We start from the raw sequence: 15,116 nt of genomic DNA, 5'->3' as shown, positions 1-15,116 counted from the left end.
GAAGGGCTTGAAGCGAGTCGTGTGTTTTTGTGTTTTAGGTTTCCTTTATTGTTGACGCGAACTTCGACATGTTACCTTGGAAAACTATCAGTTGTAAAATAAAACGTAAAAGCAGCGAGATCTTGAAGGTAGTTGCAATCACAACTAATGGTCTAGGAAGTGTCCTACACTTGCAACGTACCAGACCACGCCGTATAAATAGTTATATCGTGTTTTGGGAGCACAACACAAAAGTAACGGGTCGCACTACACGAAGAAGGGTAGTTGGTCTAGAAATATCACTTAAACAGCTTCTCAAATTGCATGATGTTACTAAAATTAGTGTCTAACATGTACCTCATATATTCATCTTTTTGTTGAATTAAAGTGATCACTGTAATATAACTCACAGTGCCCGTATTCAAAGACTTCTTGAAATATTTTGCTTTCAGAAACCAAAACCTGGCATTCATAGCTGTTTTTATTGATATTACATTCATCCAAACACACACTTCTTGTAATAGAGACATGGACTAGCTTATGCTTAGTGCATCTTGTGATTTTGGTTGCGGTGTGTTTAAAAATGACGCATACAGATCAATTCAAAGTTTTGTAGTTGGAAAACACAATGTTACGACACGCACAACTTGCATGTTACAGGTAGCAATTAGTTTTGGTTTTCAAATGTTACGGATCGCACAACTATAGGTTCAAACTTAACTACCAAATATTATTGTTTTTTGTGTAGTTTTGTACAATTTAATTACTGTAAACTTACGTATTAAGACTAAATACTGTATCACACTATGTATGCATACCTAGATGAGTGCTTGTTTGCTTCCATAAGCATTATGTCTAACAAAAAACTAACAAAACTCATGCTTTGGCCAACACAGGACATTTTGGTATGTATTCCTGTGTCGTGATCAAGCATCAGGAGCCGTCATCGCATGTATTTGGCCCGACAGTATTTAATATATATAAGAATGGACGTAAGTGTGTCTGTCTGTCTGGCTGTGGTCGCCATTTCTTAGAGATGGCAAGATGCAGGCACAAGATAGTGTGCATGCACACTGCACATGCCTATGAGCCGCAGATGTGCACCTGGGTTTCTTGATTCATTGTTTCCTTCATCCCGTTAACTACCTTGTAAGCGCCCACCCCATTTATGCACCAATGTCGATTGACAGTAGGGTTTGGGCGACTTGGTATCTGAAGTCAGGTCGTTTCGGGTGGTTACCTTTATTTGAGCGGCTCTCACGTGACCCCTGTATGGTATAGACTTTGATCCCAGCAAAGCTGGAGGTATCCCACGAACGCTATTCATGCCGATAAATCATGATAAAGAAGGATTCTTTGTGCACACACTCAGGCTACAGTTGGGGATGGAAGTTCCCCCAAAATTGGGAACATACTAAGTAAAATACGGGGCGGGGATGTAGCTCAGTCGGTAGCGCGCTGGATATGTATTCAGTTGGCTGCTGTCAGCGTGAGTTCGTAACCACGTTCGGCGAGAGATTTATTTCTCAGAGTCAACTTTGTGTGCAGACTCTCCTCGGTGTCCGAACACCCCCGTGTGTACACGCAAGCACAAGACCAAGTGCGCACGAAAAAGATCCTGTAATCCATGTCAGAGTTTGGTGGGTTATAGAAACACGAACATACCCAGCATGCTTCCTCCGAAAGGGGCGTATGGCTGCCTAAATGGCGGGGTAAAAACGGTCATACACGTAAAATTCCACTCGTGCAAAACACGAGTGTACGTGGTCCACTCGTGCAAAACACGAGTGTACGTGGGAGTTTCAGCCCACGAACGCAGAAGAAGAAGTAAAATACGGAAGGTGACGACCAATTCTTCGATTATTGATCCGTCGCCACCCAGGGCAGATATGTTGGGGTGGAATTTCTAGAGACTAGGGCATAATATTCGCGCAATAGGAAGGTTTCCGCCAGTTATCTCTCTGAGGTTTTGGGTGCTTAGAGAGTACCGTGCCCATTAGTGCTTTTGTGAACAAGAAACAATTGACAAGTGGCTCTATCCCATCTCCCCCCTTTCCCCGTCGCGATATATATAACCTTCGTGGTTGAAAACGACGTTAAACACCAAATAAAGAAAGAAAGAATGCCCCTTGCGGGGGCATAAAACATCGAGGTCACAAGCAGGGTCAAGGGGAAGGTCGGCTGGGCGGACAGGAGTATGACGGCTTACTAGTGCCAAAACCTGGTGTTACCCATTATCACGTTTTGGGCGTGTAAAAGTGGTTAGTTCTGATCTTATTTTGACAAAATGGTTTTCTGTGGGAGTGCGTTCTGTAACACGAGTGAAGTGCGTGTCGTAACAAGCCTTTCCTGCAGTTGTTGTGCGCTCTGTAACCTACTCATGTGTGGGTATCATACTACAAAACGTCATAAAACTTGATTTGTGTAAGACACAAGAAAACGACCGAACCACATAATCCTTGATATATTGTAGCTTACTAATAAAATTACAGTATGTGCAAACTGCATACGTGGGCCGCGTGCAAAGGTCAAACGTCCCAATATTCCACAAAAAGTAAGTACCTGAGAGAGTTGATGAAGCTGAAGCAACGGTTAAAATCACATTTAAGCAAATGTAGTCTCGTGGATTCAAAGAAAAATACACACTGAACATTCTTCATCTACCAAAAGTTAAGAGCAAGAAGTTTGGCGTCTCTCTGAGCAACCAATATACAGCCACCCCACCTCAAGTTTTTGCCCACGAGCTAGTGCGACCCGTAACTTTTGTGTTGTGCTCCCAAAACACGATGTAACTATTTATATGGCGTGCAGACCCCAACGCAGAAATCACTTCAAGGGGACACGAAAATGACAAATGCCGTATCATTTCATCCCCTAGTATACAGGGGCGGATCAGTTCATTTTATGGGGGGGGGGGTGGGGTTCAAAAGTATGTTGTGAAGATATGGGTGTGAAGGCGCGAAGCGCCTAGCTTGCTAGGGGGGTCCGGGGGCATGCCCCCCCGGAAAATTGTGAAAAAAAGGATGCAAAATGGTGCAATCTGAGGATGATCATTACCAGTTTTAGGCAGCAGATTTTGTCACTGATTAATACCCCCAAAATTGAAACTCATTTTATTTTTTGGCTGGGGGGGGGGGTTCCGGAAACCCCAGAACCCCCCCCCCCCCCCCTGGTATATACAGAAAAATGCCGTGCTAGGTCCTGGCCAACACACACACACACACACACACACACACACCCTTCCCCCCTCTCTCTCTCTCTCTCTCTCTCTCTGTTTCGTGTTGATGGCAGCGACAAGGGAGTCGTGGGAAGACACGGGTGATTTAGGCGAGGTCGCCGCTAACAGGCTGGGATCAATACGGTGAATGAAAACATCGCGCACACTTTATGGGCCCACCCGATAACGTAAATCTCCCCCTCTCTCTCGCTGCTAGAACGCATACACTCTATGGCCTGGTCGTCCCAGCCTGCCATGCCCCTGCCCATGTTGCCGTGGTCGCTCAGGCTTTTGACCTGGGCTTTCACGATTTATTTAATCTGACATAAAAGTTCTATGTGAAAAGAGAGTGGATGAGAGGGGGGGGGGGTCGATGGGTGGGGGCGGATGGGGACTCTGGTTCTTGTTTGGATTTTGGTATGGATAGAAATACGATTGACAGGAGAAGCATATTTTGATTTTTCAGTGATCGTGCTAACCGGTAATTTCCGGCATCTTACCGGTTAATATGCCAACATCTGGTCACACCTACCAACTGAGATGTGTCTGTCCCATGTTTGTTCTGAAATACTTAGCATGATAACTTTGTCCTGTTGACGTGGTGTAACAGCAGTTCTTGGCCAATACATTGGTTTCTCCGAAAGCCGCCGCTAGTGCATAAATATCGGTTCAAAACTGTCTCTTTGGGTTTAATTGGGGCAAGGATGTTGTGAGGATGAAAGAAAAGGAAATTTGAAATTACGTTTCAATTTTGCACTGCGACATAATTATGAACTCATCTTTTGAAGAAAGGAAAATGTCTCGCGCCGAAAACGTTCATAAGCCGTTGCATATTATACTCCCATTCCCACCTAACCTTCTGTGGAAGAGGAGGCGATACATTGCCATTGGCAGACGTTTCTGTGATACTGGAAACACAGAGCGTTACTCTTCGCGAGGGGTAACCTCTTTGCTGGAAGCCTGAATAACAGTTGACGCGTTTTCAGACGCTTGCCGCATGTACTCTCGCGTATAACCAGAGACAGTAGAGAACACAGTCTCTGGTAGAACTCACAGACATAAAATTATGTCTTATGGTAGAACGAGACTGTGGATGTCTGAAAGCTCTGCTGAGTGCAGACTGGCTTCTCTCCTTACCTGTTGGGGCTGGCAAGGTGAAAGTGTTCAGGGGCTATCGGCGGCAAGCTATTTGTGGCCAGTGCAGATATGGCAGTAATTAGGGGGTAGGCAGAGAAGAGATGCACACGGGGTGCAGATAGCCAGAGGTATATATCCGTCAAGGGCCGGGTATATCTCTCCCTGTACATCACAGATGCTGGTCTGATAGTGCCACTGACACGGGCCAGGCAGCGAGCGGAGTTGAGGGGATGGGGAGGCGGAAACTGGGTCGATGAAATGTACAGGTGGTAGAGATCGTAAATAAAGTCAGACGGACAAAACAATTGTGTAGATTTCTCGCAACTCCCACCCCCCTCTTTCATCACACCAACCATGTACAGATTAATATGATGTTACATTTAGTTACACACATCGTTTATCACTGTCTCTCGGACTCTCTCTCGGACTCTCTCTCTCTCTCTCTCTCTCTCTCTCTCTCTCTCTCTCTCTCTCTCTCTCTCTCTCTCTCTCTCTCTCTCTCACACACACACATACATACACACACACACACACACACACATACACACACACACACATACACACACACCCACACACTCTCCCCTCCCCCCCCCCCCACTTCCTTCAAAAGGAACAGATGTCAATATTTACCTCTACACCCACAACAAGGGCTCTTGCCGAGGAGAAAGTATGCCACAACTCAATTAAACTTGCACCACAGAGTATTAAACGTTACACTCGCTCACATCCCATTCTCCCTTGTCTTCAAAGAGTACGGCGGATTTACTTGGGAGAAAACAGCCGACAAATTGCAGCGGCAAACGATAGAGCGTCTGAAGCCAAACACCATCCCGTTTAGTAGGTTTAGGGAGTTTTAGCTGCCCGAACATTTTGCTTGTAATTGTATGATCCAGTTACTGCACTTTGATTCTGCTTACCAGGAAGTGTGAAGAAGAAAAACTTCAGCGATACCCATCCTCTTCCTACCCTTCCTCCTCCCTTTTTCTTCCTCCTCCCTCCTCCTCCCTCCTTCTTCCTCCTCCCTCCTTCTTCCTCCTCCCTCCTCCTCCCTTTTTCTTCCTCCTCCCTCCTTCTTCCTCCTCCCTCCTTCTTCCTCCTCCCTCCTTCCTCCTCCCTCCTCCCTCCTTCCTCCTTCCTCCTCCCTTCTTCCTCCTTCCTCCTCCCTTTTTCTTCCTCCTCCCTCCTTCCTCCTCCCTCCTTCTTCCTCCTTCTTCTTCCTCCGCCTCCTCCTCATCGTCATCATCATCATCATCATCATCATCATTTCTGTCGTTGTTGTCAGTGTCTCTTTAAGTTAAGCTACTCCCGATTAGGTAAGGGGGGAGGTGGATGTGTCAGTTTTTGAGGGATATATGAATGTAGCTTTCTTTCTGCATAGTCCGAGGTTGTGCTTTCAAAATACATGGAACATCCTTTGCCTGTGGACGAAAAGCTTTGTTCCTTGTAGGTTTTGTCATGTCTGATTTTGTCCCCCTGGCAAACGGAGGTCTTCAGAATGGACATACTCCAGATATTGATATCTCGGTAGAAGTAACGTCAAATACGTTAAGAAGAGAAGACATTGTTGAGATTCATTCATTGAGACGACGAAGCTCACACAGTGCTTAAATCTGGATACTGCCTCACAACGAGCTTGTACATCTAAAGCCCGTGGCTTGTAGCCTTGTTTTGTTGTGCTAGGGCGGAATGCAGAACGCACCGGCACAAGGGGAGGCTGACAGGGCGCTTGGCAGATAAGTGAGTTATGAATGAACACACAGTGCCAACACCAAAGTTCAGGCGTACCAATGACAAATTGCCAGTGGCTGCATTCTGGACAGACGAGAGAACAATAAAGCATGTATTATGTATGTTTGTGTGTGTATGGAGATGCCTGTGGGAGGAGTCGGGGGGGGGGGGGGGGCTGGTGATACTATCGGGGGTTGGGACTTGTCAAATCTCTATCTCTCTCTCTCTCTCTCTCTCTCTCTCTCTCTCTCTCTCTCTCTCTCTCTCTCTCTCTCTCTCTCTCTCTCTCTCTCTCTCTCTCTCTCTCTCTCTCTCTCTGTGTCTCTGTCTCTGTCTCCTGGAACAAAGATTCTGACTTCTGCAGGCTTTTTTTTTTATATATATATATGCAAATGTTTACCGTTAATAGTCACAGTACTCGTAACGACTGGGATGTAGCTCGTTTGGAAAGCACATCGCTATTATCATGTGCACGATTGTAATATGTTCCTGAAGGCCATACTTGAAACATCTCAAGTCATCAATTATAAGATGATTGTCTTCAACGATCCTGGAACTCCCTCAAGGCGCAGTTTTGTTCGTGTCTTGGCTGACGCCTCAGATCACAAAGTGTGTTGGCCAACAACTCCCTTACATCATACTACCGAACAGACACCCAAGTCGGTCGGGAGGTGCACGGCCACGGGGCTGTGGGTGCATATTTTCTCAAAGTGACACTAGGTGTATTGCTCTCACGGCTGATTACGTCGTCAAGACGCTGGCAGTGACAGCACGGTCAATGTCGCCCTTGTATTTTCACGGTTTCGGTTGTCAGGTGCTCGTGCAGCGCGAACAAAGGCAGTAGCGAGCTAAATCCATGCCCGTCGCCAGCCAGACTTGAGATGTAATGCACACCTCCACCCCGCGATTGCCAGCCACACAGGAGAAGTTTAAGCCGCCGCTTATTGCGCTATTACCTGCCAGCACGCGAGCAAACAATGGCCATGTAAGCCGATTCTGCAAGTGGGTCAACGGTTGACCCAATCGTCGTTGCTACTTTACACCTGGAGCTAGTCCACTTTCGAACTCTTGAGTTAAAAAAATAGATACTACCTCATCCCCTTCTCTCCCCTTTGTTAATCTTTCCATGATTCCAATCCCCCCTCTCCTTCAATTCTCGCCCTTAACCACCTCCACTTTCTCCAGTACCCGGTAAAGAACAGATGCCCCTTCTTGCCTTGTGTTACAGCTCGAGGAATCGTATGCTTTACGACTCTTACTAGGAAGCGTGCTGTGTTCTGGTGTGTCAATTACCTCAGCTTTTGAGATCAACCACCCGTCTTGTTCCTTGACTCAAATTAAAAGGCAGCCTGGCAGACTACTTACCAAAGCAACACACACAAAAAGTGTCGGGGTGGGTTAGGGTGGGAGAGTAAAACACAACGCTTGCCAGCCATCGAGATGCCAGCGATGTCAAGAGAAACTATCGTGTTTCGCTAGAGGAAATCGCCCGTCTCCTGTTGCAGGGAGAGGTGTTGGAGCGGCCTTGTGTTCTCCCCGTCCTCACTTCTTCAACACTGGACAACTTGTGTTTTCGTGTCCTCCTTGGCCCGACCTGCCTGGAGTTCTTTCACCCGTAAGCCCACCCCTGTTCCCCTTCCTCCCGACCCGTCCACGGTCCCCCCCAACTCACTTGTTCCCAGTATGATGTCTCCTCCTGATAGACTTGTTACGATCTCCTATTTCCGAGGGCTGGGGTTAAGGGTATTTAATGCCGTCGTTTGGGTAACAGCTGGGGAATAGAAGCAGGGTGCCTTTTGGGGCAAGGTGATTTATGCCGTCTGCCCTGGCTGAATCTCTGCCTAGAACGCGTTAGAAACGGCACAGGATTGACTTACTAATTACCATTGGTTAGACAAAAAAACCACCAAAATTTTCTTTTGCAAGGGCAATGTTTTAGGGAGTTCTGGTTCGTATCTGTTCATTTCAACAGGAACAAGAATCTGAGATCTAGGATTCAAACCTGCACGAGTATTGCTGGCTGAGAACGTGACAAAGGCGATCACTGACTGTGTGGAAACTTGCGAATGAAGAGCTACCTCTAAAATGAAAACAATTTAACCAATTAAAAAATGATTTACAAAAAACCTTCAACTTTACACCTTTTGGGACCCTCCTCGGTGCTGTAATGTGTATGGGTTGACCCCCAATGATGAAACAAATGTCTTAAAATGGAAATGTTGAAACTGAAGCACTGCGACCTTCGTGTAGCAGAATGTAACCAGAGCCTGTGACAGCAAGTTCTTTGGTTGTACAGTGGTGTCGTAACCTCTACTCCACCATGTTGTGTATATTTTGTGGCCCGGTGTAATCTTATCAGGCGTGATGGGCTTAGCCGTCGTGTTGGTAAAGATGGTCTTGGTTAGCCAGTGCTGTCACATCGTCTTCGCCTTCCTGAGTTTTTCTCTGCTGATAAGAAGCGTTGTAGCTGTTGTGTATAACATTTTTTCGCTTGTTTGGTTAGTCCTGTTTATTAATTTTTGAGGGGATGAATGAGTGTGTATGTGGGGTTGGGGGTTACGGTATTTAGATTAATTGGTTAATGATCAAGGTTTGTTTATGTATTTTTGGTTTGTGTCTATAGTGAGAAAGTCTGAATAGGTTTTGCCAAAAGACATTTCCTTTTCAAGCCCCTATACCCGTTCCCCGCTCGTGCCGTCACCCCCATAGGCCTACTTTTGTTTCTAGCAAACGGGTCCGTTGAAACATCAGCTACATACGGATTGTGTTGATAGGGGTGGGGGTGGTTGAGGGGGAGGTAGGGAGAGAGAAGTTCAAGTTTATCTTCGCGTTGAAATCCCGCGAGGAAATTAGAACATCATCTTGACACACGCAGCACAGCTTTCTGGCTGAGCCCCGAGCCGGCGTAGCTCATCACAAGAGATTAATCTTTGGACGCAAGGTTAGACACAGAGAGAAGAAAACGACGAAAGATGAGTAAATGACGACGAATGAAGATGGATAAAACAGGAAATAGACGTTGAACATTGCCTTCCGATTCGAACAGTGTTCCTACACACATGGACACGCTCAACATTCCTTTTTGGTAGTCTTCCTCTAGGCCCTATATAAACGCCGAAAATGCCCGTAGAGATTCAGAACAGTCTTCCTTCACCAACAGCTGAACATACCCTTCAAATAAGCGTAGTCTTCCTGAGGCTAGAGGCTGAAGATTCCTGTCAAAGAGTCTGTCTTTACTAGCAGCAAGGATAAGCTGTTATACACACCCTCAGATTTAAATATATTCCCATTTTTACGCATTTTGACAGCCTGCAGATCTCAAGACAGGACTCAGTGTTAGGTGCATCAAGCCAAAGCTAGTAGAAAGAAGATATATACTATACAGGCTTTGCACAAGGTCCAGAAAGCTACAAATGGGGTTGGTTGGTGACATGTAATCGGCGGTAAAGGTTGAAGAGGGGTGAGAGTGCATCACGTCAAAGCCAGTACAGTGATGATAATACAGGCTTTGTATGAATCCTTGGAACCCGGCAATGGGGTGGGAGGGTGACAAGTAATCAGCAGCAAAGGTTAAAGAGGGGGGGGGGGCGATCCACGGAGAGACGGCATCTCTTTCGACAGCAGACACCTCGGCACCTCGCGCCTGTACAGTCTTCAGGAGAGGGCCTGGTATCTTGAGGGTGGTGCAGGCGTTAGGACAAGGACCAGTCTCTCTGGCTGCACAGGTATGTCTGTGGTCCGGCTGCTCCAAGGCAAGATCTACCCCATTCGGAGCTTGTGAACCTTGAGAAGCAGTCCTTCTGCTGAAGTGAGAGGGCTGGTCGAGAAGGGCTTGTATTGGGGTCCCTTACTGGAATGCACGCATGTTACAGCAATGACACACACATCCAATTTTCCTGAACAACCGCACTGAAAATTCCTAGTTGGAAGGTCAAAAGAATAATGGGATGAAAGGAGAGAATCACCCTAGTCAAATTCACTACAAAAAATAGTGGCTGAGCGAAGCTTTTCTTTACTATAGAGTACGTTGTGAGTCTTCATCCAATAAAGAAAAATGTATGTTTGAATTGCGTAACACTTGGTTATAGGCAACACAACCAGGCAGCTGTATTACGTAACAGCAGCTTGACAGCCGTGGACACAAAAACTAACCTACCGGCCGGGAAAACTTTCAAGATGTGTCTCTATATCGGTCTGATCATGATGTTCTCACCATACCCCCCTGGCCCTCCAACCTTCAAAGTTCATGATGGTTGGCAAAAGGGGGTGCGTTCATCAGGCGAGAAACTGGCGATAATATCTTAGATTGGCTTGCGCTAGTGTAATTTCTGGATTCTTGGGCAATGTGCTCGCACGGCCTTCTTCTTGTTCTTCGTCTTGTCTTCCCAAACAACACTTGAGATAGTTTGTTGCTGTTGCCCTTTTTTTTGCCACTTCCCCACTCTGCCACTTTTATGTGGTTTACGTTCAGGGGCCTCAGTCTGTTTCGCGAGTTGTGGAATGCACATTTCAGTGCAGAACAGACATAAAAGCTTTTCTTTTTTCCCCCTCTCTCTCTCCTACCACTTCTGCCGTCCACTCTTCTCTTTCTCTTGTAGTTTGTTTTGTTTTAGTTGCTGCTGTCAAGAATGGTTGTACGCAGTTTGCTTTTCCTTTGAAAGGGCGTGTTTTGTGAGTTATTTGAAAAATGATCCAAACACGCACTCAACGTTCTCTCGCATTCTGTCCCTCTGTCTCTTCCGTCCGTCCGTCCGTCCGTCCCTCCCTCCCTCCCTCCCTCGTACTCACACACACATACACACTCACACACATAGACACACACACACACACACACACACACACACACACACACACACACACACTAAATCAAGTTAAGCTTTGTTTGACACGACGCCTGTACATGGGGGCATGGTGTTCCGTTTTGCCCTAGGGTTGAGCACGACAAAGTTGACACAGTTTTAACGTTTTCTTTGCTAGCTGGCCGTACACTGTATCTGCAAATGTCACGTGTATGCTCTTCGTCCTTCCTCTGGACCATACAGCTCACACACACACACACACACACACACACACACACACACACACACACACACACACACACACACCAGAAAAATCTTGTGTTTGTGTCTGTGAACTAATTCATGAATTAGGTTTGTTTTGCAAAAAAATAGTATTCTGTTTGTAAACGTGTGTATCAGTTCATCACTTGGTTTCTTCACTTAAGACACGTTTCTGTTCTGAACTGTTTTCAAGACTGATACTTACATGTCTTTTGCTTGACTCTGTGTGCGTGCAGCTGACAGTGATCGTGAAGAGCAACGGGGAGTGCGGGTCCGAGCACTACCACACGTACCAGGCCCAGACGGACTCGCTGCCCAGCGCCTTCGAGGACGGCAACACGTCAATCGGGCCGCATGGCAGCGTGCAGGTGGTGGAGGTGGAGGCCAACCGCCACATAGAGATCCACGTACACTACATCGCCACCACCATCGTCGTGCGCCAGATCGGCCGCTACTTCACCTTCGCCATCCACATCCCGCAGTCCATCAACGAAAACCAACACAAGGGCCGCAGCAGCGGGGAGCCCGAGCTCTGCTCCAAGGGATGTCCGGCCAGCGAGCAGATCAACTACAAACAGTACCTGGCGCAGCGCAGAGACACCGTCACCCGCATACAGAGCGAAGCCACTGGCCCCCAGGTGGTCATCTCGCGCTACGAGGCGGAGGAAGTCTGCAAGGACTCGGGGCTGGTCGACTTCTACTTCGACTCGTGCGTCTTTGACCTGATGGCCACCGGGGATAAGAACTTTACACTGGCGGCACTGAGCGCCCTGAAAGACGTGCTGAGGCTGGACCCGGCCATGGCGCCGCTCGAGAACAGGACTTCGCTGCAGCCGTACGACAGCGCCTTCGGTGCTGCTACAGCATTCTCACGGACCGTGTCGTGGTGGTGGCACGTGGTGTGTGTCGTGTCGCTGTGCTTGACGTTGTGGCAACGAGGTGACGTGGTGGTAGTCAGGTGAGGCCTGCTTAATCCCAGCGGCCTTTTTTTTTATTAGATATTATTAGTTGCCCTTGAATCAAAACTTTGGTTCAGAACTCGCAAGAAGTGAGATAGGGCAAACCGTGAGCGAGTTCCGCAGTCAATTCATTGGAAAATATGCTTCAGGGACAACCGTTGGTTGGTATTCTGTCAATGAATGGACCTCACACAATCATAGGTTGATCGAGAGATGAGACTCTTTGGTCGGAAACAGGCCCAGTCAGTGGTTGATGACGTTTTACACAACCAGGCCCTGGTATTCGGAGCCTGCAATGTAACAGTGGTGAACAGCGAAAATGCTGTGTCCCGTTGAACTGTGAAACCCCGATGTTTTGGAAAGTAGCAAGAACAAGAAGCAGCCAGCCATTTGGTGTGGCGAAGTGTTTTTTGCCAGAACATCTCACATGGGTTTGGGTTGAATTTGTTTGTGATAGTGCGGTGGTCTTCGATGTGTGGTGATATATGAACAAGACGTGTCGTATTATTTGATGAGAATGCCAGTATTTTATACCGTATGTCATCGTTGCATTTTTCTCATTCATCCAGAAAATGCATGCAGCAAAATCACACATAAAAACAAAAGCAAAAAACTCCTTACCTACGGATTTGTTGGTGTCCTCACATGTTGCAATCACGTGGATCGAACAACTTTTGGAGAGAATGACCTTACGAAACCGATGATACTTAAATGTTGATCCCTTTTTCTCTTGTGGTCTAATGTGCACACCAATTGTATCTTACTAACACAGTAAATGTGTGAAGTGCATTTATATACACACGACATGAACGTGTGGACACTTCAATGAGTGTGAATTTTGTGTTGAACTCTGTGACCTTGCCCAAGACTATCATGACTTAATCGAAGGGCATTGTGGGATACATGCAGCCAGTGATTATTTTCTTCATGGACAGTGTTCAGCTTCCCCCAGTTTACCCCAAGTTCACCCCCAACACATGCAGCTTTCAGAGCAATATCGAAATAAGTCAGCATGCATTCAGTGATTCGTTCTATGACGGTGTGTGTTTTCTGCAGGGAAAATGTCCTCCTTGACAACCATTTGTTCGTGTTGTCAACGCAGACTGACCATTGCTCTAGCTGACGATGGTAAAACGATGAAAGATATAACACTGTGCATGATGTGAAAAATGGCAGTCGTGAAACGCAATCTGTTTCCTGAAAGGGATAGAGTTTGTTGTCATTTATTTAAACGCACCGAGGAAACATTACAGTTAATGAGGATACGAGGTTGGTAAGTTCATCTAATATAAGTGGGAAAAGTAGGGAACAGCTGGAATGTACCGTTGGGGTTTTTGGAAGTGGGGGTGGAGGCAGAAATGTTAGTCTTTTGGATTGAATAGGGTGCCGGTAAGAGCATACATAACACGCAATAACCCATGAAACATTCGTTACTTTTGCACAAATCACACACTAACACACACTTTCTCACACACACACACTTTCTCACACACACACACACACACACACACACACACACACACACACACACACACACACACACACACACACACAAAGTCTTGGATGACTGAAAGTAAGGCATTTCATGTTTTAATTCTAATAGAGAGTTTCTAAAGACGGACATTGAAACGGAAAATGACTTGGTAGTTAGCGTCAAGGTTGTACTTGTAGTTTATACAACGGTAGAATATAAAAAAAAAGTGCTTTTAGTTGCTTACAATGCCGGCTCGTTTATCTGAAACTATACACAATTTACGTTGTCCTTAGTAAGTTTGTCCTCAGTTTAAGTCCATAAAACACACGTCATCGAACTTTGTACGAAACTACTCGCAGATACCTCAAAATGTGGCGCCTAGTCGCCCGCCTATTTTCTGTAAATGTTATTTTGTAATGACCTGTCATTGGTTGATTGATTGTCTGATGTAATTAATTATGCAGTGTTGACAAAGCGTGTGTGCTAATGGTAGAACTGTTTTGTTTGGCTGTGTTCCGTGCGGACGGCGGCTGGTTTACGTGTGATTGTGATTGTACTACGAGAAGTGCAAGAATGGTATTTTCTGTTCCTTGTAGTGCATGAGAAAAGTTTTGTAGCGCAATAAGTTATTTTTTCTAAACGGGTTGAAGTTGTTTTTTCCTTACTCCCTTTTTTCTTGAACAATCCACATCGTGTGTCTGCTCTGGTCAAACTTGATCAGATTTCGTTTTGAAAGCACAAGCATTTTTTCCAAGGTAAAAAGTCATCAGTTTTGTTTTTAAGTTCCGTCGATTTAAAAAAATGATTTTCCCTTAAATTTTGTTTAATCTAGTTCTGTTTATAAATATAATGATACCCTAAATCATAATCCTAAAAATCTAAGACACATTCATTTTTTTTTTCAAATCCAGGATGATAATTTGTGATTTATCCAAGTTTTCGTTGTGATTGTAATGTACATTGATACGAAACACCCAGAAGGAACGTTAATCATTCATTTATTTGGTCAGATATTTCAGTGTCTTGCCAGCACCTAGCAATAATACAGTGTTTCTTTTTCTCTGTCACCTCACTTATGTTTGCCAAACGTTTGTTGAGGCTCCACTATGTAAATTGTACTTACCACCGTCGTTTGTATGCTGGTATGGTAGGTATGTTCAGGTGTGAGCATGCATATATTCATGCGAGAAAAAGATAGACGAATTTGAAAGTAATTTTGTATGCGTGGGGTGTGTGTGTGTGTGTGTGTGTGTGTGTGTGTGTGTGTGTGTGTGTGTGTGTGTGTGTGGGCGAGATAGAGAAAGAGAAAGAACGAGAGAGTGAGTGCGAGTGTGTGGTTTTGTATGTTACAAGTAAAACTGACAGTAAAATGTGTAACTGAACGGATGATGTTAGTGTTATGTCTTCATAGACGAACATGAAAATAAAAATACAAAACAAAACAACGAACGTTTCCTCTTTCTGTATATATATATATATATATATGTGTGTGTGTGTGTGTGTGTGTGTGTGTGTTTGTGTGTGTGTGTGTGTTGGCAAACTACATCACCACACCAAAGAGA

At 45.7% G+C, this 15,116-nt stretch overlaps 1 protein-coding gene across 3 annotated transcripts in view; it reads left to right on the top strand.

Moving 5' to 3' along the window:
* LOC138975412 (repulsive guidance molecule A-like) overlaps positions 1-15,003 on the top strand; it is an 88,509-nt gene extending 73,506 nt beyond the window's left edge. For all 3 annotated transcript variants that reach the window (XM_070348091.1, XM_070348100.1, XM_070348105.1), the window contains exon 4: positions 11,358-15,003. In XM_070348091.1, the coding sequence (XP_070204192.1) occupies positions 11,358-12,083 (726 nt within the window). In that variant the 3' untranslated portion in view covers positions 12,084-15,003. The remainder of the gene's footprint in view (positions 1-11,357) is intronic.
* The last annotated feature ends 113 nt before the right edge of the window (positions 15,004-15,116 follow it).

The sequence above is a fragment of the Littorina saxatilis genome, linkage group LG1 (assembly GCF_037325665.1).
Source record: "Littorina saxatilis isolate snail1 linkage group LG1, US_GU_Lsax_2.0, whole genome shotgun sequence".
NCBI classification, from domain to species: domain Eukaryota; kingdom Metazoa; phylum Mollusca; class Gastropoda; order Littorinimorpha; family Littorinidae; genus Littorina; species Littorina saxatilis.
Note: the sequence above shows the minus strand (reverse complement) of the source record. Positions and strands in the feature narration are given on the sequence as shown.